This window comes from Oncorhynchus gorbuscha, linkage group LG02 (genome assembly GCF_021184085.1).
Source record: "Oncorhynchus gorbuscha isolate QuinsamMale2020 ecotype Even-year linkage group LG02, OgorEven_v1.0, whole genome shotgun sequence".
NCBI lineage: Eukaryota > Metazoa > Chordata > Actinopteri > Salmoniformes > Salmonidae > Oncorhynchus > Oncorhynchus gorbuscha.
The window spans coordinates 87,360,884-87,387,257 of NC_060174.1; the positions used below are offsets into that span (position 1 = coordinate 87,360,884).

At 42.2% G+C, this 26,374-nt stretch overlaps 1 protein-coding gene across 1 annotated transcript in view; it reads left to right on the top strand.

The window, feature by feature from the left end:
• Positions 1-6,208: 6,208 nt before the first annotated feature.
• Positions 6,209-26,374, top strand: part of LOC124012145 (junctional adhesion molecule 3B-like) — a 42,860-nt gene continuing 22,694 nt past the window's right edge. The window contains exon 1 of the mRNA XM_046325610.1: positions 6,209-6,395. Within this exon, the coding sequence (XP_046181566.1) occupies positions 6,209-6,395 (187 nt within the window). The remainder of the gene's footprint in view (positions 6,396-26,374) is intronic.

Below are 26,374 nucleotides of genomic sequence, written 5' to 3' on the forward strand. Positions count from 1 at the left end.
ACTAACATTTCATTTTCAAAAGTGGAGATTTGTATAAACCTTGCTGTCTGTCTCTCCTACATTTGCAACGTTGTTTCAATATTCAAATTTGATCTCCAGTTGTCCCATAGTAATGAACATGTCAGGACGAGACAGACTCAGCCAGTCGAAATCATGAATTCAGCTGGCATCATTTGTATGGATATATACAAAAACAAGTAAATTGAAAAAAGGTCCAACTAAGATTTGCAGTCTTTCCAGCTTCATTTTGAAATGATTGTGTTACTGTAGCTGTGTTTTGGGCTAGCTCCTCTGAACAACAGTGTCCTGATGAGAGAGCAAATGTTCTATGCTAGGCGATCGCGCCTCATTAGCTCATTGTTATGGATGTATCTAAATAAATGTCACTAGAAAACAGCTTAAACAAATGCAAATGTAGCTACTTTGCTGTTATTCTGGGCGCACTTTTTGCCGTAACTGTAAGTTAGCGGTAGTTGGCTAGCTAGCAAGCAAGTAATAAGAACGCTGCTAGCCAGTATGGCAATGGAACATTTTGAACGAACGACAGAACAAAAAGACTGAACGACTGGGTCGCGTCTCTAGCAACCCTAGATTTGTGTCGGGACTATATCTTGTGGAAGGATGAAATAATATGAATAAATGAATCAATATAACGGTTTTAATGAAAATATGTCAATCATTATTGGAATATGTTGGTAACCCGTTATATAACAGTGATAATGCTCTCGAAGCCGGTGTTTGGAGGTAAATGATATACTGGCAAGGTTTGCAGGCCCTCAACGAATATCACCTCCAAACACTGGCTTCTTTGGCATTATCACTTAACTAGAAAACAGCTTAAACAAATGGAAATGTAGCTACTGTTGTTATTCTGGCTGCACTGTTTGACGTGACTGTGTAAGTTAGCCGTAGCTGGCTAGCTAGCAAGCAAGGGATAAGAACGTTGCCAGCCAGTATGGTAATAGAACATTTAGAATGAATGATTGGGTTGTGTCCATACATACAGAACAAAAAGACAGAACGACTGGGTTGTGTCCATAAATAAGAAAAAAAAGACAGAACGACTGGGTTGTGTCCATAAATAAGAAAAAAAAGACTGAACGACTGGGTCGTGTCTCAAGCAACCCTACACTTGTGTCCGGACTATATCTTGTGGAACAATTAAATAGTATGAACAAATTAATAAGAAATTATGTTTTTAATGAAAACATGTCAATCATTATTTGAATATCTTGGTAACCCGTTGTATAAAAGTTATAATGCCCTCGAAGCCGGTGTTAGGAGGATATATTGGCATGGTTTGCCAGCCCTGGGGCCTAACAACACCCTTGCCAATATATCCTCCAAACACCTGCTTCTCAGGCACTATCACTTAAATGTAAACTAAGAGTCTTGTGACATATGAAAACAGCAGCGCACACTCTGGAAAATGTGATTACGATTTAAATCAGATAAATGTGCATATTAATCCTTCAAATTGCATCTTTACATTTCTCTACAAAAGGGGAAGAGAGCATAGACATGATGTCAGAATTATATTTACTGAGCTACGTAAGCCAGAGGACCGAACCAAAATGGTGGTTCAGATGGCTCAGTTAGTTGGAACATGGTGATTACAACACCAGGGTTGTGGGTTTGGTTGTGGCGGCAGTAAAAATGGGGGAGAATCGATCTGGCAACTGGAGGGCTGTAGGATTCAGATCCTAACAATCCTCTACCATTGAGCACAATTGTAAATCGCTCCAGATAAGCATCTGCTAATGGCCATATCATTTTTTATTATTATTACTTAGATGGAGTTGGAAAGGAAGATACATACAGTAGATACATGTAACCATCCCTCATGATGGTTGTTACAACGTCGAACAGTAGCATCTAACCTGACGCAATACACATCGCAACATCAATGGAGAAGATATAATCAAACAAAATAGCAATTGTGTACACCTTCATGGGAGGACATTCATTTTGAAACTTTCTAAATTGCCGTTCCACTTTCCCCCGACCTAGCTGACGGCCACATAAGTGACGCAGAGCAACATCCTCGGGTATATAAAAAATACAATACATCTGTATGTTTAGGGAAGGATGCGACAGATGGGCTTCAAGGCAAGATGGGTTTCAAGGCAAAATCTTGAGGAACAAATTATTCAAACATGAAAGTCAACATTTCGCTCTTCCTCACTCCGTTTCTATACGTCCGTTCTGCTAAAACATACCCTGAAAGAGCAAGCTGGGAATAAAAAGGATGACCGTGAATACAATGTGGGCTCAGAGCCAAAATCTTGGACTTAAAGTTGGTGGTTGAAGATATCCCTCTAGTGGTGTGGGGGCTGTGCTTTGGCAAAGTGGGTGTGGCCCAGTCACGGACCAGGATGTCTTGCTCCCAGGCAGACTAAATTACTTTTTTGCCCGCTTTGAGGACAATACAGTGCCACTGACACGGCCTGCAACAAAAACATGTGGTCTCTCCTTCACTGCAGCCGAGGTGAGTAAGACATTTAAAAGTGTTAACCCTCGCAAGGCTGCAGGCCCAGACGGGATCCCCAGCCGCGCCCTCAGAGCATGCGCAGACCAGCTGGCCGGTGTGTTTACGGACATATTCAATCAATCCCTATACCAGTCTGCTGTTCCCACATGCTTCAAGAGGGCCACCATTGTTCCTGTTCCCAAGAAAGCTAAGGTAACTGAGCTAAACGACTACCGCCCCGTAGCACTCACTTCCGTCATCATGAAGTGCTTTGAGAGACTAGTCAAGGACCATATCACCTCCACCCTACCTGACACCCTAGACCCACTCCAATTTGCTTACCGCCCAAATAGGTCCACAGACGATGCAATCTCAACCACACTGCACACTGCCCTAACCCATCTGGACAAGAGGAACACCTATGTGAGAATGCTGTTCATCGACTACAGCTTGGCATTCAACACCATAGTACCCTCCAAGCTCGTCATCAAGCTCGAGACCCTGGGTCTCGACCCCGCCCTGTGCAACTGGGTACTGGACTTCCTGACGGGCCGCCCCCAGGTGGTGAGGGTAGGTAACAACATCTCCTCCCCTATGATCCTCAACACTGGGGCCCCACAAGGGTGCGTTCTGAGCCCTCTCCTGTACTCCCTGTTCATCCACGACTGCGTGGCCACGCACGCCTCCAACTCAATCATGAAAGTTTGAGGACGACACAACAGTGGTAGGTTTGATTACCAACAACGACGAGACGGCCTACAGGGAGGAGGTGAGGGCCCTCGGAGTGTGGTGTCAGGAAAATAACCTCACACTCAACGTCAACAAAACTAAGGAGATGATTGTGGACTTCAGGAAACAGCAGAGGGAACACCCCCCTATCCACATCGATAGAACAGTAGTGGAGAGGGTAGCAAGTTTTAAGTTCCTCGGCATACACATCACAGACAAACTGAATTGGTCCACTCACACAGACAGCATCGTGAAAAAGGCGCAGCAGCGCCTTCAACGAAATTTGGCTTGTCACCAAAAGCACTCACAAACTTCTACAGATGCACAATCGAGAGCATCCTGGCGGGCTGTATCACCGCCTGGTACGGCAACTGCTCCGGCCTCAACCGTAAGGCTCTCCAGAGGGTAGTGAGGTCTGCACAACGCATCACCGGGGGCAAACTACCTGCCCTCCAGGACACCTACACCACCCGATGTTACAGGAAGGCCATAAAGATCATCAAGGACATCAACCACCCGAGCCACTGCCTGTTCACCCCGCTATCATCCAGAAGGCGAGGTCAGTACAGGTGCATCAAAGCTGGGACCGAGAGACTGAAAAACAGCTTCTATCTCAAGGCCATCAGACTGTTAAACAGCCACCACTAACATTGAGTGGCCGCTGCCAACACACTGACACTGACTCAACTCCAGCCACTTTAATAATGGGAATTGATGGGAATGATGTAAATATATCACTAGCCACTTTAAACAATGCTACCTTATATAATGTTACTTACCCTACATTATTCATCTCATATGCATACGTATATACTGTACACTATATCATCGACTGCATCCTTATGTAATACATGTATCACTAGCCACTTTAACTATGCCACTTTGTTTACATACTCATCTTATATGTATATACTGTACTCGATACCATCTACTGTATCTTGCCTATGCTGCTCTGTACCATCACTCATTCATATATCCTTATGTACATATTCTTTATCCCCTTACACTGTGTATAAGACAGTAGTTTAGGAATTGTTAGTTAGATTACTTGTTGGTTATTACTGCATTGTCGGAACTAGAAGCACAAGCATTTCGCTACACTTGCATTAACATCTGCTAACCATGTGTATGTGACAAATAAAATTTGATTTGATTTGTTATATTCCTCCTGTTTGGCCCTGTCCGGGGGTATCATCGGATGGGGCCACAGTGTCTCCTGACCCCTCTTGTCTCAGCCTCCAGTATTTATGCTGCAGTAGTTTATGTGTCGGGGGGCTAGGGTCAGTTTGTTATATCTGGAGTACTTCTCCTGTCTTATCCGGTGTCCTGTGTGAATTTAAGTATGCTCTCTCTAATTCTCTCTTTCTCTCGGAGGACCTGAGCCCTAGGACCATGCCTCAGGACTACCTGGCATGATGACTCCTTGCTGTCCCCAATCCACCTGGCCGTGCTGCTGCTCCAGTTTCAACTGTTCTCTATGGAATCCTGACCTGTTCACCGGATGTGCTACCTGTCCCAGACCTGCTGTTTTCAACTCTCTAGAGACAGCAGGAGTGGTAGAGATACTGTTAATGATCGGCTATGAAAAGCCAACTGACATTTACTCCTGAGGTGCTGACTTTCTGCACCCTCGACAACTACTGTGATTATTGTTATTTGACCATGCTGGTCATTTATGAACATTTGAACATCTTGGCCATGTTCTTTTATAATCTCCACCCGGCACAGCCAGAAGAGGACTGGTCACCCTTCACCCCCCTGGTTCCTCTCTAGGTTTCTTCCTAGGTTTTGGCCTTTCTAGGGAGTTTTTCCTAGCCACCGTGCTTCTACACCTGCATTGCTTGCTGTTTGGGGATTTAGGCTGGGTTTCTGTATAGCACTTTGAAATAGCAGCTGATGTACGAAGGGCTATATAAATACATTTGATTTGATGGCCAAGGAGAAATTCTGTTATCTTAAGTGCTGAAAGTAAATCTGAGAATTCAGGATGTCTCTAAAGTGCCTCTATCATTCAAAGGACAAGAGAAAAACAGTGGAAACAAAAGAGGCTGTTACATATTGTTTGTGCATGTAAGGGGGAAGGGGCTGGGTTACTTTCCTCCACTGTATGTCAAACTATAAAGCCTGGTGCATCAGGTGCATATTGGGAATGCGTTTTACATTTGAGCTCTATTCACTGTCTGTGGACCTTGATAACATAGAACACATTTAAACTACTAGTAAAACGACCATTGTCCCCTTTTAAGCATTAATACTTAGTACTTACATAGTTGTCTGATATTGAAAAACCATAAGAACTGTAAATTCATTAGGGAGAAGACACCATGACAACGCGAAAAGCGTAATGCAATGAATAGTATTTTTCCCCCCCTCCAGTTATCAATGCAACGCACGTTTAATAATATGTCATTTTCATAAAATTGCAAGCAAAATATTTGGGCCACACACGTTAGTGTGGACTTTCTAGCAGACACGATTCCAATGGTTGGCGTAGCTATATAAAAGCAATAACGATTGCGTGCATAATCAATTGAGATGACTGAGATAAATAGCTCATTCTTTCAAGCCTGATCTGCCTGATGACACAGCTGTGGGTTTATCTTTAAATGCAGTTACAACGGACAGGATTAGGCCAGTAAAAAGAGCCTCCAATCAATGCTAATTAATCCCTTGTTTACTCTACACAATTTGAATAGTCAACAAAACATTCCAAAGGCCATTTGTTTTAGGAAGGATGCCAATTGAGTGTTCTATTTTTAAGAATGGAATTTGTCTGGATATCTGACATACAAAGCCTACTCTGAAAATCAATTTTAAAAAATAGATTTGTAAATGTTATCATAATTGCACAGCACAGAATGATGTCAGAATGTTGTCTGAATAGAATGGGTAAAATGGGTAGCCTAATACAGTAGTCCCCGATCAGAGATTCGAGCTGCCTGGTCCACGGTTGTAAAACGTCTGGTCCTCCCACATCTTGTCAACCATACATTCTTGACTGTGTGAGTGATGCTATCGGTAGCCATGGAAACCCGATACAATAGATTCATTCCCCCTGCCTCTCTCCCTGGCCAGTCCTCTCCATCCATTGAAAAGCTCTTGACTTTGCGCATGTACGGCCAAACTGAACATTGCATCGACTCCAAGATGGCGTTAACACGTCTGGCTTGCATTCTGGTCCTCCTCTCAACTCACTGTAAGTAAATACATGAGGACTGCGCTTTATTTCCCTAGCCTATTGCCGTTGCTGAGACATTCTGGACGAGACATTCTGGACGTGACACTCGCTTGTGTCATTTGAAATGAGCTACTTTGTTATTTGCGAGACGTGACCTGCGTAAGGATATAAGTGATCATTTCTGACCCAACTCTCTCAGTAAGCTAGCTATAGCCAGACAGCTATTTTGTTATTAATAGATGATGTTCTGATTTAAATGGAGATATATTCAATTATAAAGTAGGCAATCGAAAATCAGAATTAAGAAATGGTTTGGTAACACTAGAGCCTCAAGCCCTGTTGTGTTGGCTCGTTGGAATGTTTGATCTATCCGAAGCCGGACAGTGCAGTTTGGCATTTGGAAGTATGTCTAGTTTATCAAACTCTTCAGAGATATAAACCTTTCGTAAACTGCTCTACATACAGTTAGCATGTTTTAACTGGCTACAAACTTTACATTATGAAATAACAAGAAGAGATACAATGTATCCGTTAATTTAGAGGCTTGTTTTTTAAAAGGGGATGAGTCGAGTCCCCCTTTCGTCTGTCTCCTTACTTTCAAAAGTGTTCGACTGTAAATACATCTATAAATGTGTTATTGTCTAAGAAATAAGTATTTGATATAAATATACGTTTGCTTAAACGTTTTTAACGTGTTTGAATTGTGGTTGATAAAAGTTCAGACTCGCAGTATTCAGTGATGCGAGATAACGGTTTTTTCCATTGTGGAATAAAGACACAGTCCGCGGGAGGAGCCTATCTGAAAGCAGCAGGCAGCAGGCAGCTCGCTTTGTCAGCGTTGAGAACTCTTTGAAGAGCGGTTCTAAAATGTAGATTTTGTAACTTTTTATTAGCCATTTCAGATTAAGCGATTTGTCTCGGCATGTAAACAGTTATTGTTTTGGTTTGACCCTAATTAAAACATGAAATAACTATTAGAACTGTTTACAATTTGGCCAGATGCAGAGACAAATCATTAAGCTATGTTGCTGGAAGAGTATGATGCAATTTGTTCCCATGAAGCGCTCCCTCGTGTTTAACTCATGCATACTCAGATCCTTCTCAGACAGAATGTTTAATCATTATGTTGACATTTCAGAGATACATTTATATCAACTTCCACAATTGCTGATGCCAATGACATGCTAAATTAAACGAAATAGAACTCTGAATAAGAATAATTAAATAAAAACATTTTGAATTGTTCCCAAATGTTTCCTAATAGCCCATAGCAGGTGCTATAGCTTACCTCATATTAAAATTGTAATGAGAATTTGAATCAATAAGTTAAGGCTACTGATATACACGGCCTATTCTTTTACAGTTTAGCCAGTTGTTATTGTCTGAAGGCAATATACTATAGTTAGAGCTGGTTAACCTTGATTGTTGTTGGAAAGATTGTTACCACTCAATTACAGTTCTGAAAGAAAAACATAATTCACAATTTGAGGACAATAACTTGAATCAGCTTTGTACATTTAAACACCTGTTACTATGTAATTTGATTTTATTGCTTAAATGTACAAATCTATTTGACCTCTTTTGTTATGCACATTCTTTTGTTGGTTTTAGGCTAATTCATCATTGGCTTGTTTTTTGTCATAGTTTGAATGTATTTTGAATAGGTATGAGAGAGATGTACAGGTTTTTTAATAAGACGTTGGGCCACCACGAGCCGCCAGAACAGCTTCAGTGAGCCTTGGCATAGATTCTACAAGTACACTATATATACAAAAGTATGTGGACACCCCTTCAAATTAGTGGATTCAGCTATTTCAGCCACACCGTTGCTGACATGTGTATAAAACTGAGGACACAGCCATGCAATCTCCATAGACAAACATTGCAATAGAATGGCCTTACTGAAGAGTTCAGTAACTTTCAACTTGGCACCGTCATAGGATGCCACTTTTCCAACAAGTCAGTTCGTCAAAATTCTGCCCTGCTAGTGCTGCCCCAGTCAACTATAAGTGCTGTTATTGTGAAGTGGAAACGTCTAGGAGCAACAATGGCTCAGCCGCAAAGTGGTAGGCCACACAAGCTCACAGAACGGGACCACCTAGTGCTGAAGCGCATAGGGGGGACCAACTCCATATTAATGCCCATGAATTTGGAATGAGATGTTCAACGAGCAGGTGTCCACATACATTTGGTCATGTAGTGTATCTGGAGCTCTATTGGAGGGATGCGACGCCATTCTTCCACAAGGAATTCCATCTTCTGGTGATTTGTCGATGGTGGCCGGAAACGCTGTCTCAGGCGCCGCTCCAGAATAAGTGTTCAATTGGGTTGAGATCCTGTCAAGACTTAGAAGTGCCAAGATATGTGGGAGCTTGACAGTGCTCAAAGTGGAACAGTACCAAGCCAATATAAACCAAGCCAATATTCTTTCATTTTTATTTGGACTTGCGTGTATTGTTTTGCATTGTTAGGTATTACTGCACCGTTGGAGCTAAGAACATCAGAATTTAGCTACACCCATGACAACATCTGCAAAATATGTGTATGCAATCAATAAAATTTGATTTGATTAATATTAAGATATTTCCTTAATAGTTTTAGAAGAAGCACCTTCACAAATCTTAACCCTTCTGGTCCAGTCACCTCCTTTTGAAGTTTGAGAATTATTGGCTTCTTTGACCTCAAGAAATGCACATGTATTCAGTGGCAAAAAAAGTGAAAGAAAGATCAATTACAATGGAAGTGGCAAATGTCATTTCAGACTTGATAAATTACCCTTTAAATTAAAAGGATAAATTACCCTTTAGCAAATGAGTGGGAAATTGATGAGGCTACTCACGGAGACATGACCAACTGAAATGTGAGAACCTGGTCTAGTTTTTTTGCCTTATGGCAGCTCACAGTAAGTCTGCTTAAGACTCATACCTCTTTGGGTATCTGAGGAAATATGGGAGAGAAAAGCAAGCTGCCTCCTTAAGCACGAAACACATTGAGTATCCCATTGCCGATAGACAGCCTATAGGTACTTTTCACAGTGGGAGGCCGTTCCTTCTCTTACCAGAACAAAAGCGGCACCTGCTTCATACCGACCTGTTAGCAACAAACCTATCGATTATACTTGTAGAATCACAATGCTCGTCAGCGGCCAACAACGACTTTGAGACAACCAGAGAGCATGAACCCCCCCCCCCAAAAGGGGGCATTTTCTCCATCCATCCACGGATGAGCCAGTCACACTTCATGTGCAATGCAGGCTATGGGATGGTAACTAGCTCAGATGCAATGCACACAACACTAAATACTTATTCCAAGCTAGCTACCACTGTAGCTAGTATTGACGTTATAATTAAATCACAATGGATTAGCTAGTTTCAATGAAACAGCTGCCTGTGTTAGCTGCCGAGTGTTGTGCAAACCTGGGAATATGCTATGCTAATGTTGGAGTATTTTCCCCTGATAAGTCTCTCCATCATGGCTAAATGTTTGATCACACACACACACACACACACACACACACACACACACACACACACACACACACACACACACACACACACACACACACACACACACACACACACACACACACACACACACACACACACACACACACACACACACACACACACACACACACACACACACACACACACACACACACACACACACACACACACACACACACACACACGATGGAGGATAAGACACCGGTCTTTGCTGACTTAATTTAAACAAGAGCCAGATGACAGGTGTTTTCTTCATTGTCTAAAATGTGTGGCATTGCTGGTGGGGACGACAGGAGTTGGTTAGTCCCAGGGAAAGTGCTGATAGCGCTTCCCCCCAGGAGGTGCTTGTTGTCAGATGCTTCCCTTCCCATCCACAGCTTGTGAGCAAATGTTTGGAGCACTCCCTGAATGGCATGCTGGAACCCCCGGGCGAGTCACATACAACTTGACATTTTAGTGTAGAGAGAGTAAATGGCAGGGAAAAAGAGAAAAACGAATAGCAAGCAGAGAGGAGTGGCTGCCCAGCAAGCACAGAGAGTTAAGAGTTATTCCCAACAGACAAAGCAGTTGTGTGAGAATGGTAGACCCACTGTCCGTTTAAACTAGCACGGTAGCCCATGTCCTGTAATTAGGCTTGCAGCTCTAGCCTACATTTCTAGTTTGCTTGTAAATACGTTTGCAGTTAATCTATCCTGAGGTTAGGTTTTGACAACAATTTGAATTGACATTTTGAATAATGTATTATGCACGATTAATGCAGATTCATCTCAGCATTTAGAAGTTACACTGAAGTTAGAGCTAATCATTGACCAACAACAAGCCCACAATACTAGTTATCTACAGTACCTTCTGAAAGTATTCAGACCCCTTGACCTTTTCCACATTTTGTTAGGTTACAGCCTTATTCTAAAATTGATTAAATTGTTTCAATCAATCTACACACACAATACCCCATAATAACAAAGTAAATTTATAAAAAATGACAAATGGAAATATCACATTTACAGAAGTATTCATATCTTTACTAAGTACTTTGTTGAAGCACCTTTGGCAGAGATTACAGCCTTGAGTCTTCTTGGGTATAATGCTACAAGCTTGGCACACCTGTATTTGGGGAGTTTCTCTCATTCTTCTCTGCAGATCCTCTCAAGCTCTGTCAGGTTGGATGGGGAGCGTTGCTGCACAGCTATTTTCAGGTCTCTCCAGAGATCGGGTTCAAGTCCGGGCTCTGGCTGGGCCACTCAAGGAAATTGAGAGACTTGTCCCGAAGCCCCTCATGCGCTGTCTTGGCTGTGTGCTTAGGGTCGTTGTCCTATTGGGTCGTTGTCCTTCACCCCAGTTTGGAGCAGGTTTTCATCAAGGATCTCTTTGTACTTTGCTCCATTCATCTTTCCCTTGATCCTGAATAGTTTCCTAGTCTTTGCCACTGAAAAACATCCCCACAGCATGATGCTACCACCATCATGCTTCACCGTAGGGATGGTTCCAGGTTTACTCCAGACGTGACGATTGGCATTCAGGACAAAGAGTTCAATCTTGGTTTCATTAGACCAGAGAATCTTGTTTCTCATGGTTTGAGAGTCTTTAGGTGCCTTCTGGCAAACTCCAACCGGGCTGTCATGTGCCTTTTACCGAGGAGTGCCTTCCGCCTGGTCACTCTACCATAACGGCTTAATTGGTGGAGCGCTTCAGAGATGGTTGTCTTTCTGAAAGGTTCTACCATCTCCACAGAAGAACTGTAGAGCTCTGTTAGAGTGACCATCAGGTTTTTGGTCACCTCCCTGACTAAGGCCCTTCTCCCACAATTGCTCAGTTTGGCCAGGCAGCCAGCTCTAGGAAGAGTCTTGGTGGTTCCAAACCTCTCCCATTTAAGAATGATGGAGGCCACTGTGTTCTTGGGGACCTTCAATGCTGCAGAAATGTTTTGGTACCCTTCCCCCAGATCTGTGTGTTGACACAATATTGTCTCTGAACTGTACAGACAATTCCTTTGACCTCATGGCTTGTTTTTTGCTCTGACATGCACTGTCAACTGTGGGACCTTATATAGACAGGTGTGTGCCTTTCCAAATCATGTCCAATCAATTGAATTTGCCACAGGTCGACTCCAATCAAGTTGTAGAAACATCTCGAAGGTTGATCAATGGAAACAGGATGCACCTGAGCTCAATTTCGAGTCTCATAGCAAAGGGTCTGAATACTTATATAAATAAGCTATTTCTGTTTTGTATTTGTAATACATTTGCAAAAAAATCTAAAAATCAGTTTTTCCTTTGTCATTATGTGGTATTGTGTGTAAATTGATGAGGAAAAAAAACACATTTAATAAATTTCAAGGCTGTAACGCAACATAATAAGACTGTAGTGTAACAACATATGGAAAAATGGGTCTGAATACTTTCCAAATGCACTGTACCTTGGATAACCGCGCCACAAAGGACCATGCATGGGATAAAGGCAGCGAAGCACATGATTCCAACAATGGAATGGCCCGAAACAGCTGAGCAGGAGTGGGTGGATGGGTTTGGGGAGAAGGCACGAGTGACTAGAAATATCTATGGTGTCCCTCCCAAACCCCAGACACTGTTTGTTAGCAGCAAATGCAGCATTGTGAATAAAAAGCATACGGAGGAAAAAAACTTCTAATGTACTGTGAATTACTTCACCCCTCCCACTCACCTGTTTTAAGTTGGTCTTAAAGAGAATGAAAGGGCAGTTGACTTAGAAAATAAGGCATAACATAAAAGCTGGATTTGAATGGTCTTTCATGAGATAGAAATCCACTTGAACTTCGCAGCAAGAACTTGAAAGGTTATTGAAGTAGGCACTACCCTGCTTTTATATATTTTTTCTCCTTTTGGTAAGCAGTAGCAGATGCTGAGGGGAAAGTTGAAAATGGACATGCTTATGTTCCAGGAATGGAAAGCACGTGCATTCTTCAAATGGTAATAAGACTATCGTGTGGAAGAGGCATTGATAAAAAAATAAAAATAGGTCTAGAGCCTGGCTGCTAGGCTGAAGGTAGTTGGCCAAAACCCCCCATGAAAATATAACATCAGCTTTGGGTCGTCTCAGATTTGTTGTTGTTGTTGCCCATCTGTAGGCCTTGGTGGAATTTTGGGGAATTTTGATCGAGGACAATAATGATTTATATTTCTCACAGATCTCACTTTTTTCTGTTGTGAGATATGGCATAATAAGTCTGGAAGTGATATTTCACCTTGTCAGTAGCAGTTGAAATCCGCTGTTTGTAATGCCAAGACATTATCATAAGATGTTTTTTCTGTGTCGTCTCCGGGATCATCTTTGAAATGCTCATCAATTGGCTGTCTGAGTTTAGGGCAGTGTTTTGGTGATTTCCTGTTTGCCGATCTTTATCTGTAGTCACGTGATCCCTAGGGGAAGAACGCCGGAGTGGTTTTCCTCCCTGTGTTCATTTAATAGATTCAGACAGAGCCAGCACATCAATAGGTCAGGAGGAACCGCCATCAATCACACATTGGGATGCTGTCAATATAGGGAAATAATTACAGATTCATTAATGGCAGGGCACAGATAATAGAGTGAATGCTGCTGAAGCACTGCCTGTCTGAAAAGGCAAGGGAAGTCTGGGCTACATGCTAGGAGTCATAGCCAGATAATCGCTTTGGATTCTTCCTCTGTTTACCATACTGTCACAAAGGCAATTACTCTCTCTATAAATAGCCAGATGGCAGAATCATATGACAGCCTCAGGTGTTTGAACGCTGTTCATTCCAAAGCATTGGGCTTGTATTCAAGCAACTCTAAATATATGATTCGAGATTAAACATATTCATATCTAAAGCATAGTAAAATAGAAGCTATTGGCATTATCTGAAAATGCATTTGTTCATCTTAAATCTTCTCTCCAATTAAAAAAAAAATCAAATACACATTGACAACAACTGGCTAGTTCCAGCACCATCAACACTGCTTTTCTGCCCTTCTGAAAAGGCAATTTGGCGTTTTCAGCAAAAACACTTTTAGTTCCGAAAACACGTCTATCACCAACAGCCCAACTGACAGTCAAAATACTCTCCTTCCTGTGATCTGCAGAACTGACAATGACTCCAATCCCTCGTAGCAGCCAGCTGAGTTCTGAAGTGTCTTCTACAGTATGAAGGGCAGATGACACCAGCCTTGTGATAAAAAAAGACATCCCAATCATTTTGTTGACCATAACTAATCTCTTGATGTAGGGCCTTGCGAAAGAGACCGGTATGCAAGAGCCGTGTATGTGGTTGTACGGCCTCCGGGTAGTGTTGTGCGATTCTTGCGGTAAGACCTGACAAAAATGTTGGTGGTCATCCAAAGGAAGTTTTTATTTATTTATATATTTTTATTGAACCTTTATTTAAACTAGGCAAGTCAGTTAAGAACAAATTCTTATTTACAATGACGGCCTACCCCGGCAAAACCCTAACACGAACAACGTTGGGCCAATTGTGCTCCGCCCTATGGGACTCCCAATCACGGCCGGTTGTGATACAGCCTCGAATCGAACCAGGGTCTATAGTGACGCCTGTAGCACTGAGATGCAGTGCCTTAGGCCGCTGCGTCACTCAGAACCCATTGAGTAGCATTGCGGTGTTAGGTTCTAAATGAACAGTGTAAAAACTCACGGACGATTTGTAAAGCTCAAACCAAGTTTATTCACCCAAAGGGTCAGACAGCTGATGAGACAAAGACATGTTTCCACCAGCACAAGTATATATACCCCAATTTGGATGAAGTCTCCTCCTTCCCTCTAAACATTACGTCTTTATTGCTAGGCAAGAAGTTAAGTGATGCAGGTAATTAACTGTTCCTTAATGTGACCTGACCTCGGCCCCCATTCCTCACTAATACACAGCTCTCCACCCTTATCAGTGACTGCAACTATGTGATCACCTTTCCTTTACTCAGTACATTCCAAGCTTAATTGACTCCACCATATACATTCCTCCTACAGATAACAATTATCTTTTGGTGTAGGAACCAGACTGTGGCATTCCTCATTTTCATAGGATACCAGATGATTAACAATATTTGCAAGATGGCGCCGACAGAGATGGTCGCCTCGCTACTAGTCCTTAGGAAACTATGCTGTATTTAGTTTTTTTTATGGATTATTTCTTACATTGTTACCCCAGGAAATCTTAAGTCTTATTACATACAGCCGGGAAGAACTATTAGAAATAAGAGTGACGTCAACTTACCAACATTACGATCAGGAATACGACTTTCCCGAAGACGATCCACTGTTTGGACCACCACCCAGGACAATGGACCTAATCCCAGAAGCTGACCCAAAACAACGGCGCAGCAGAAGGGGCAGATGGAGCGGCCTCCTGGTCAGGCTTCGTAGACATGCACCTTGCCCACCGCTCCCGAGTATACTACTCGCCAATGTCCAGTCTCTTGACAACAAGGTAGATGAACTTTGAGCAAGGGTTGCCTTCCAGAGAGACATCAGAGATTGTAACATCCTCTGTTTCACAGAAACATGGCTCTCTCGGGATATGTTGTCGGAATCGGTTCAGCCACCGGGCTTCTCCATGCATCGCGCCGATAGAGATAAACTCCTCTCTGGGTAGAGGAAGGGCGGGGGTGTATGCTTCATGATTAATGACTCATGGTGTAATCATAACAACATACAGGAACTTAAGTCCTTCTGTTCACCCAACCTAGAATCCCTTACAATCAATGTCGGCCATATTATCTCCCAATTTTGGATAACTAGTCACTTTAAACAATGCCACTTTAAATAATGCCACTTTAATAATGTTTACATATCTTACATTACTCATACCATATGTAAATACTGTATTTTATACCATCTATTGCACCTTGCCTATGCCGCTCGGCCATCGCTCATCCATATATTTATATGTACTTATTCTCATTCACTCCTTTAGATTTGTGTGTATTAGGTAGTTGTTGGGAAATTGTTAGATTACTTGTTAGATATTACTGCACTGTCGGAACTAAAAGCACAAGCATTTTGCGACACTCACATTAATCTACTCACCATGTGTGTGACCAATAAAATTTAATTTGATTTTGATTTGATTTATTTCTAGTTTAGAAGTCAGCAGTGAGCAGTGAGAAAGGGGGGTGGAGTAGGGGTTTGGTGCACCCTAAAATTAACTATCTGACTATCTATGTGCCAAATAAATTATCACCAGCTCAGGGCTACAGTTATGCATTTGGTTTGCTAGCTTGCTAGTTAAGTGGCTAGCTTGCTCGATCAAGCTTCTTGGTTACAGCAGAGAATCAATCCGCTCCTGGATCAAGATCCCTGCTGCCAACATTTTTTTCCATTCAGAAAGAAATAGTGGCCCTTGTGTGCACTGCCAGTAATACTGTATGGCACAAGAATATTATGAAGGTATGAAAATCTGGAGTTCATCGTGACTTCTCACTGTAGTGTTTCTCACGTTTCTACCCAAGGTAATCGTCCCAGATGCTTTATCAGCCCAGTGTCCATATGCCAGAAATGATCCATCATCAGGCAGAATCTCAGCATCAAATCAAGCTAAATCATTCTTATAACTATCTCAAGCTCAGGAAATGTAGTTGGCCTCTGTGAAGGGATGTGCGAGTCTTGTGCTAAGGCCTGACAAAAATGTTGGCAGTCAGACAAAGGGAGTTTTTGTTGAGTAGCATTGCGGTGAGTAAGGGGGGTGGAGTAGGGGTGTTTGGGAGTTCTCTGTGACTTCGCACTGCAGTGTCTCTCACGTTTCTACCCGAGGTAATCGGCCCAGATGCTTTATCAGCCCAGTGACACAAATGCCACAAATGATTCATCATCAGGCAGAAACTCGGCATCAAATCATGCTAAATCATTCTTATGACCATCTCAAGCTCAGGAAATGTAGTCCATTCAAGACTGCCATGCCATCCCAAATAATCCATCAAAGTAGGACATGTTTGGTAATACAGTTTCAGTAATTTTGTCCAGAGCTTCTTATTTGGGTAGCTGATAGGTAGTCCTACAACCTACAACTACAGTTTCAAATTGAATGTATTTCACAATAAAGCCTCTCTCTTCAAACAAGGTATGTAGGAGTTAGCAAGTTCACTGAACGTCAGAATTATGGTGACTAGGCGATAGAGAACAGACAGAGCTACAATAAATTATTATTGATTTGTGTCAAACAAAGGAAGGTCTTAGTAGAATAGATATCCTGTTTACTTTTGAAAAGCCAGTATGTTATTTCCCTGGCACTTACTTAGAAATGACATGGTGAAATGGTAATCACTCAATAATTACTTAACTTAACTATTTGTTTAGTTTATTTGGGATTCATTGAAACAAGAAGCAGCAGTAATGTTGCTATATTTGAAGGACCAAAAAATATCAATTGTTATCACATAATTTGACTAGTTCATACCAAGTAATTATAAGCAGAGACAAGACTAAGTATAGCTAGACATAAGAACATATCTTCATGATAGCTTTCAGCTGACCTAGTCTGGAGCACTTCCATTAAAACTTCATCATCAGTTAAACCTGAGAAAGTGTCGGACCAAGCATGTATAAAATACTCAGTGAGCGCTAAAATGTTTGATATCGAGCGACATTAATGGCATTTCCTAATCCTGTCAGAATGTATCACAGGGACGTGGGCAACCCTAGGTTTTTGGTTTGCCATGAGTCGTGCCTGAGAACACGGTAGAAGCCCAGATACAGCATGTACACAGTACAGTTGCCACACGTGTGTGAGTGCATACCCTGGGTAAGTGCCTGAGATATTTGTCGGCATGCCAGACATTGGTGGCGAGTTTGTAACATGGTGGCCCTAGACTGAGCTTCGTAAGAGGGTGTACTGCCTGTAGTACTTGCTTGTCAACCATGTTACAGCAAGCTGTAGAAAAAGGAAAACAATTTGAGTCATTTTTATTGTGACTCAGAGGTTTGGCGGGCATTTGTCACCACTGTAACCGGACGCTAGACAAGGCCACAGCCTCAGAGCTGTAGAGGGAGTTTAGGCATCCGTGTGCTTAAGAGTCCATTTTAGTAGCAGAGCCTATCGGGGCTGATAAGGGTGCTTGCCTGAACTGGTGACGTTAGCAGGTAAAAAAGAAAAAGAAAAGGCCAACGCGTGGAAGGTCACAGAACTTTGTATAGATTTTCATAAACACTGCCGTGTCAGCCACTGGAAAGAAAAAGCGAATAGGACAGAAACAAAGATGTGGAAGAACTCATCAAATTTGTCACATCTATCTAATTTCTAAGGCAGGAAGGTTGCAATTAAACTAAATTGTCAGTTTCTCAACATTCTAGTCCTATTCTAATGTGAAATGCAGCAGAGACATCCCAAAATGACCACACTATCTCATCTGCCATTTCCTCCTAGATAGTCCGACTTCCCGAGTTGAACATGTTTACACAATGGTCATTATCAGGTCTTACAAGATAACCTTAAAAGGAGCCAACAATACCTTGGAGAGGTTTTACACAGGCAGAATAATCAGACATTATTATTGAGGATGATTGTGTGAGGCTTAAAAGAGATTCTCACAATGTGGAAAGACATCACAACAAAGATACTAGTACATTCACCATAGCCATATAGAAGAGGTTCATTGTAACGCTGGAATGAATTCAAGACCACTCTAGATGGTATAGAGATATAGAAATTACGACTTGTGAACAAAGCAAATGTATCGTGGCAACATGGGAATGAGAAAAAAACAGATTAAACTTGTCATTTTAAAACCTATTTAATCCCAATAGAAGCAACAATAATACGTTTGAAGTCAGGATTATAATAGATTGTGATAGAAAATGACATGTTTTCTTTGTTATTCATCCATTTTGTCATGGCAGAAGCTCGAAGGATGAATTTGAAGCACTAGGCCTAGATGCAGAATTTGTGGCGTCTCCCCTGGACTAACATTCCTTTCTAAAAACAGTGCTCTATCATTGATTGATAAGACCCTCTATGCATATACGTTTCACACAGTCACAATTAACAGAAAGCTGTACAGCCTCATCCTTTCATATCCCCCTCCCCCATTTACATTTTAAGGCCCTCACTGTAAAAACCCAGATCTTAAAACATAGGCTGCTTGCATACCCATGTAGAATGTTGAATACAAACCATGAAAAGAAATTGTTTTGAGAGGTATATCCAGACAGCCCCGCACATTTTAGATGAAAGTACAACGACCCTGGTGGAACAATCTGGTCAGGCGGCACCATAAGAAGATTTGCTACGCTTGACCTGTGTTCTTCATTTCCAGTATGCACTGCTGGTACGATGAAGACATGTCTTATAGTCTTTCTGAAAGAACAATGAGAGCACAGATGTGCGGCTCTTGAAATATTGAACGCATAAAACAGCGGAGTTACAGAATAAAGCCAACAAATAATTTATTGAGAAAATAAATAAGAATGGTAGAAAACATAAGAACAAAAGCCTTTTAGTAGGCAGGACAAGTTATTTTACGGTGCTCACACAGGGTCTTGGAGTGTGCCCTTTGGATGAGGAGAGGAAAAACACAAAAGTTTACCCCCAGCATCCTCAGACCCATCCATTCCGATTGTATCCGGTTTGAGCCAGAACAATGATCTTATGGGTTTGTGCATTTTCACCACACTTTCAGAGGGAATCTATATCTCTGGGCTGATGAGTCCCTCTAAATAGCCTCCGCCGATTCTCAGTGTAATTAATTCCCCGCTCTGAGGGTCATTCATGCGGAACTGGCCAACCATGCAGTTTTATTTCAGATCATCAACACTCAGGATCATCCTGCATTTGACTTTGGGCAGCATCCTGTGGTTTCAGGGCATAGGTTAGCCCAATGTTCCGAGACAGACCTGGGAATGAAGGGACTCGGACTGTCTCGTGATCAAATGAACAGATCTACAAGTGGCCCCAGATGTGAGCAATGAAGGTAGCGTAGAGTACTGTATGTACGTTAAACCTACCGATGTCCACTCAATTTGACGGTTTCCCCCCAGAGTTTAGCTGGATGCTTGTTTAGACATCAGACAGCAGTTGGCCAATCGGTTGGAGACATCACTTATCAGGGGTGGGGTCACTATAATTGCTATGTGCAGCTGCAAAGATTCCATCGGAGTCTGGACATTCCATACTGGGAGCAATATGCAGACCAGTGACACTCCCCAGTAATTGACGGGATATTCTCCTTAGTGTGACTAATGAGTTTGGCCATAATTATTTCCCATTTAAAGGGCCATTTAAAAAAAAATCTTGGTTAGCTGAGTTATGCTAGAATTACTCAGCTAGGACTGTAATAATACTGTTAACCTGTATCATTAAAGTGCATCTTCCAATGAATTCTCCATTGCATGATATACAGAAGATGAGAACAAACATAGCAAGAGACCATAAGACAGAGACTGGTGATCATTCTCTTTGGTTTGGAGATTTGGTTATGAACACATCTCAGCGGTGCACTACACTTCTGTCTAGTGAAAAAAGAATAAGGATTACACCCGGATCTGGAATTCTCTCTCTGGATCAAGATCCAGATGCGAACATGTTTCTTTTTTGTGACTCCGTCTTGACATGTAAACAGTGTGTAATCTGCCATGTAAACCATTGTCTTTCAGAGCTTCAGAGAAAGGCAAACGGTATATTGAAAAAAGTCCCTGCCAATTTCATGTTTGTATGCAACCCTTAAATCTTGATGTGTCCCCCCTTTTTCCAATTTTAAGTTTGAGGCAAAAAAATGGAGGGCAATCGAAGGTGGAGCACTTTTGCTTTATCAAACAGAACACCACAGAGCACTTAGGTTTGACTTAAGGAAAAACAGGCAGGTGACAAAGGTCAACAGCTGTCCTCTATTTTTTGCCATGAACTCACTTCTGTGACTCACCATTGTGTCCAACCACCAGGTTGCATTGTAACATTGAACAGTATGTCTTACTTCCTGTGATGGCATGAGTGTGACTACATTGCTAGCGTTAAATCCGGCCACGGAATGGGCTGCATGGAGCCGCTCAGCAGTTTTGCTATGCGGCGCGTTTGTCCGGCATTTCCCATGGAAACCCGTGGGGGATTCCTCCCGAGCAGGTGATGGAAGCAGGGGTCCTTTGGGGTTGTCAGTGGTAGCATGAGGCTCAGATGGTTATCCCCTTTTCTCCCACCTGTTGCTCAGCAACATTCTTTGCCCTGCTCCTCAGACTGCCTATGCTAACTATTTGAGTCTGGAATATGCTTTTGTACACATGTTGTTCTAAAGGCCTGCTCACTGGGTCAGTCGCTGGGATCGCTCACCAGGGAACTGCACACTTTGATGTCGCAATCCTTCAAAGTACACAATTTTTGATATAGGAGAGCAATCCTTTTCGGTATAGTAGAGCAATTGTGTTAGTATCTAGTCTGGAAATGGTTATGAATTAGTCCTGATTTATTCCGTTATATATCCTAGGTTGTGGAATTTAGCAGTCTTTAGAGTTGGGATAGTGGGTGGTAAGAATGCGTCTTCCATCAGAAAAGTCAGAACACAGTCATTTTGTGATGCCAAACATTAAAATACAAACCATACTGTAGTAAACACTTTAATTGACATTTACTACATAGACTATATCTTAACAGAACAATATAATTGCCTCTGAGCACGGCACTTTTTAAAATATAATTTGGACAAGGGTATTCACACCAACAAGCAAGGATTATCAAAATGGACAGTAAATAAATGAACAGGGAAAGTTATGACTGTTAGTTAGTTGACCTCAAATGTGGTTCCGTTTGGAAACGGACCCTTTTCCCTGTCCACGCTTATCAAACCTCTGCATCACCTGTGACCAGTTGTTAGTGCTGAGTGATTAACAGAAATGTCGGTTCTTTTTAATTTTTAAACAACTAATTGACCGATTATTTGAATTCTATTTAGTTCAGCTTTTTCTGTGCTGTGAGCTCAGTGCGCACATTGCACGTTTTCTCTAGAGATAAATCAGTTCAATCCCGAACTGTGCTATGTAGTAGCAATTGTAGTTTCCAACAGGCCAATATTCTACATAGTTTAGCGCAGAAAACGTGGTAATTAGCTACAATGACCATACATGCCTACAATCCATTGCGTGCCTACTTGTCCAGTCTGTGTTTCTTTTAGCATGCTCCTTAAAAGAGAGAAGACTGAAGAATGCGTTATTGAGAGGGATAGAGAGCAGTTGCTTCAGGTGGTATCTCTCTACCTGAAAATACATGATCTAAGTGATTGATAGTTGGTATTCAGCAGTCATAAAAGTATGTCTTATTTACTTAGAAGCTCTACTAAAATAATTGTCAAAGCATAGGCAGCAGCTCTATAGAGATGAGATGATGACTTGGAATGAAAATAAAGGAATCAAATAAAACTAATGTAATATACACAACAACTGAAATATTTTATTAAAATAATGTGAATAACTGTTGGTTAAATAAGTGAAGTAATGGGCAGTCACTACTATCATGGGACTTTTATCAATTGTTTTATTCTGATTATTAACAGAAACTGAACCAACCTCAAAAAGCACTAATCGATCAGCACTACCGGTTGGTTGTCCCCACTATGTCAAAACCTTTGGGTGACCTCACATTCTACACTTCCCCGCACTAACTGCTTACTAACTAACAATTAAACAGGCCAGAACTGCTGCCCACAGCATTTAACAAAATATAGAGCCATATTTACTTCAAATCTGGTCAAAATAAATATTTTGTTCAAGTATGGATCTTTTAGGTGGAGCAGGATATGGTCTGAACCCAGACTCCCTCATTCGATAGTAATGATTTTGGACAGCTCTACACCGGAATAAAATGTAGATACTACTATTTTGTCAGTAAATAAGTACAAAATAAAACAAGTCTAGTTTGAATAGTCTGTATGAATGCCGCACACCATGTTTAGTTAGTCTACATGTTCAAACCTCACCCCATGTTATTTGTTTTCTGAATCCAGTCTTGCGTAACTGCCTATCATTTTCAAGAGTCTATTCATGGAGTAATGGCGGCCTTGATTTAAAGGCCCTACCCCGTTGACATTTATCATTGCTACCGAATCACAGTGAAAAAAAGTGGAGAGGACACATTTTTCATTGGGTTGCCATAGTGCACTTCCTGCATGGCCAGTATATGCAAAATAATGACTTTTATGGAAAGAAAGACATAACTGAGGTTAATTTTACCTACCAATATATATATATGTCTAGAGGTGTGAACCTTCATCTTTGAGTCAGCAAAGATGCTAGTTAATTCTGCCTACAGTTTCTGTTAATGCCAGTAAGAATTACATTATTAAAGGAATACCTTGCAACAGAATCATGGGTGATAAAAAAATGCAACAAATCATATGCCTGTTAACAACCAGGACGTCATGAAACCACAGTATGAAACCAGAGTATTTTATGTAAAAATAACCAGCTTCACAGAGCTTAAGTGTCCAGAATAGAGAGATGAATATGGGGATGTATAGGCTATTTATGCATTCAACTGGGCTAACTGTCCAGGCATTCGGAGTTGCTGCCCCACTGCACAAGATGCCTTTGTTCAGGAGTGCAAACAAAAGGCAATTAATGAGATCGGCTATGGGGGGCCACTGCTGGAGAGGAAAACAATGGGAGCACTGGGATTTGTGCTTGGCCTGCTGTTCTATGGCCGATAGGATCTCAATGAGTGGTCTGAATGCTACTGGGAGGCCCATGATGGAGACTTTATGAGCTCCCGGCTGCCTTCTCACACACTCTGCCCTGTGAACACCACAATTGTGTTGCTAAAGAGTAAGTGACCATCTCTGGCTGTGCTACAATGTGTTTCAGCCATTATCACATCACACATCCAATAGAAAATTGGCATGTTCCAATCAGTTCCAACAGGATCTAAGGCTATGTAGTAGATGACTCCCATTGGGAAACACAGACGTGAAAAGATAAAGCCAAATCACTTTGTTAAGATTTAGATATATAGGTTGTGAAAAGGCTCAGTTTTGTGAAACACTAGTGAGGGAAAGCTCAAGTGAGCCAATGAAGTCTGGCCAATGGCCTCGTCTCCAGGGGCAGTGTCACAGGGGACTCCCTTTCAACTCAGCTCTTTTCAGCGCACAGCGAGCATCCTTTGGACCAGGAAGTGAGGCGGATTAAGGCTTTTGGCCTCACTAAGTCAACACGTCTCTGCTATCAGTGTGACATTATTATTCAGCTGTCAGGCAAGCCTTAGCTCACCGGTATCTGCTACACACATTGGCTGGCACTAACAACAATGGCTGCTTATCAATGTAGGCCAGGCCAACTTGGCTGAGCCTAGTGTATCGGTTCAACGTGGCTGAGTCTAATCGAATCAAATTTCAAATAGAGTTGTATTTGTCACATGCGCAGAGTACAACAGGTGAAATGCTTACCGGTACTTACAATCCTTTAACCAACAATGCAGTTCAAGAAAAAGAATTAAGAAAATATTTACTAAATAAACTAAAGTAAAGAATACGATAAAAAGTACAGAGGTTATACACAGGGGTTACTGGTACCGAGTCAATGGACGGGGTACAGGTTAGTCAAGGTAATTTGTACATGTAGGTAGGGGTAAAGTGACTATGCATAGATAATAAACAGCAAATAGCAGCAGTGTAAAAACAAAGGGGGGGGGGGGGGTTTCAATGTAAATAGTGTGGCCATTTGATTAATTGTTCAGCAGTCTTATGGCTTGGGGATAGAAGGTGTTAAGGAGCCTTTTGGACCTAGACTTGACGCTCCGGTACCACTTGCTGTGTGATAGCAGAGAAAACAGTCTATGACTTGGGTGACTGGAGTCCTTGACAATGTTTTGGGCCTTCTGCTGACATCTATATAGGTCCTGGATGGCAGGAAACCTGACCCCAGTGATGTACTGTGCCGTATGCAGTACCCTCTGTAGCGCCTTACATGCTGACCAAAATAAATGTACACATACATGTTATTCAATCATTGCGCCCACACTGCTCGCGCGCGTCAAAGAGCACCTAGAACTTGGTTCCCACCTCTCCCATCTCCTCATTGATTTTTAGTAGCATATACCCACGTGCCATCTCCTCATTGGTTTTTAGGAGCATATACCCATGTGGGTGTTTGAAAGATAAACTGAGGAACACAATCCAGTCCAGTTGATAGTGGTAATGCAAATTAATGTTGGTTGCCAACTGCCATATAAAGTCTTAAGAAGAAGAAGCCTGAAGGAGGAGAGATTACTAGAAACAAACTCGGTTTACCCTTTTACCTGTGGATGAATTGTTGGAGTTTACCTTTTGCATTTCAGGTAAAATAACAACCCAATGTTTTTTAGCTAGCAACAGCAAGCTAGCTAGCTAGCTAAATTGCCATAAATGTTTAATGCTTTCGACCTGTCACCAAATTAATATTGTTTGTTCAGAGTTCATTTTGATATTTCAACCTGCGTTTTCTGATTGTTCTAGTGTAGGTGTACAAAATCAACATGTGCACGATGGTGCACACGTACATACGGCTTTGGCCTGGTCAGCATGTTAAGGTCGGATGCCGAGCAGTTGCCATACCAGGCGGTGATGCAACCGGTTGGATGCTCTCGATGGTGCAGCCTTAGAACTTTTTGAGGATCTAGGGACCAATGCCAAATCTTTTCAGTCTCCTGAGGAGGAAAAGGTATAGTCGTGCCCTCTTCACGACGGTCTTGGTGTATTTGAACCATAATGGTTGGTGCTGTGGACACCAAGGAACTTGAAACTCTCTACCCACTCCACTACCGCTCCGTTGATGTGAACGGGGCCATGTTCTGCCCTCCTTTGGACTGTAGTCCATGTTCATCTCCTTTGTCTTGCTCACATTGAGGAAGAGGTTGTTGTCCTGTCACCATACTGACCTCCTCCCTACAGGCTGTCTCATCGTTGTCGGTGATCAGGTCTACCACTGTTGTGTCATCAGCAAACTTAACGATGGTGTTGGAGTTGTGCTTGGCCACTCAGTCGTGGGTGAACAGGGAGTACAGGAGGGGACTAAACAACCACCCCTGAAGGGCCCCCGTGTTGAGGATCAGCGTGGCAGATGTGTTGTTGCCTATCCTTACCACCTGGGGGCGGCCCGTCAGGAAGTCCATGATCCAGGTGCCGACAGAGGTGTTTAGTCCCAGTGTCCTTAGCTCAGTGATGAGCTTTGTTGGCACTATGGTGTTGAACGCTGAGCTGTGGTCAATGAACAGCATTCTCACATAAGTGTTCCTTTTGTCCAGGTGTGAAAGGGTAGTGTGGAGTGCGAATGAGATTGCATCATCTGTGGATTTGTTGGAGCGGTATGCGAATTGGATTGGGTCTTGGGTTTCCGGGATGATGGTGTTGATGTGAGCCATGACCAGCCTTTCAAAGCACTTCACGTAGTGAGTGCTACGTGGTGGTTGTGATTTAGGAAGGTTACCTTCGATTTCCTGCTTGAAACATGCAGTTATTACAGACTCGGTCAGGGAGAGGTTGAAAATGTCAGTGAAGACAATTGCCAGTTTGTCCGAGAAGCACTGAGTACACGTACTGGTAATC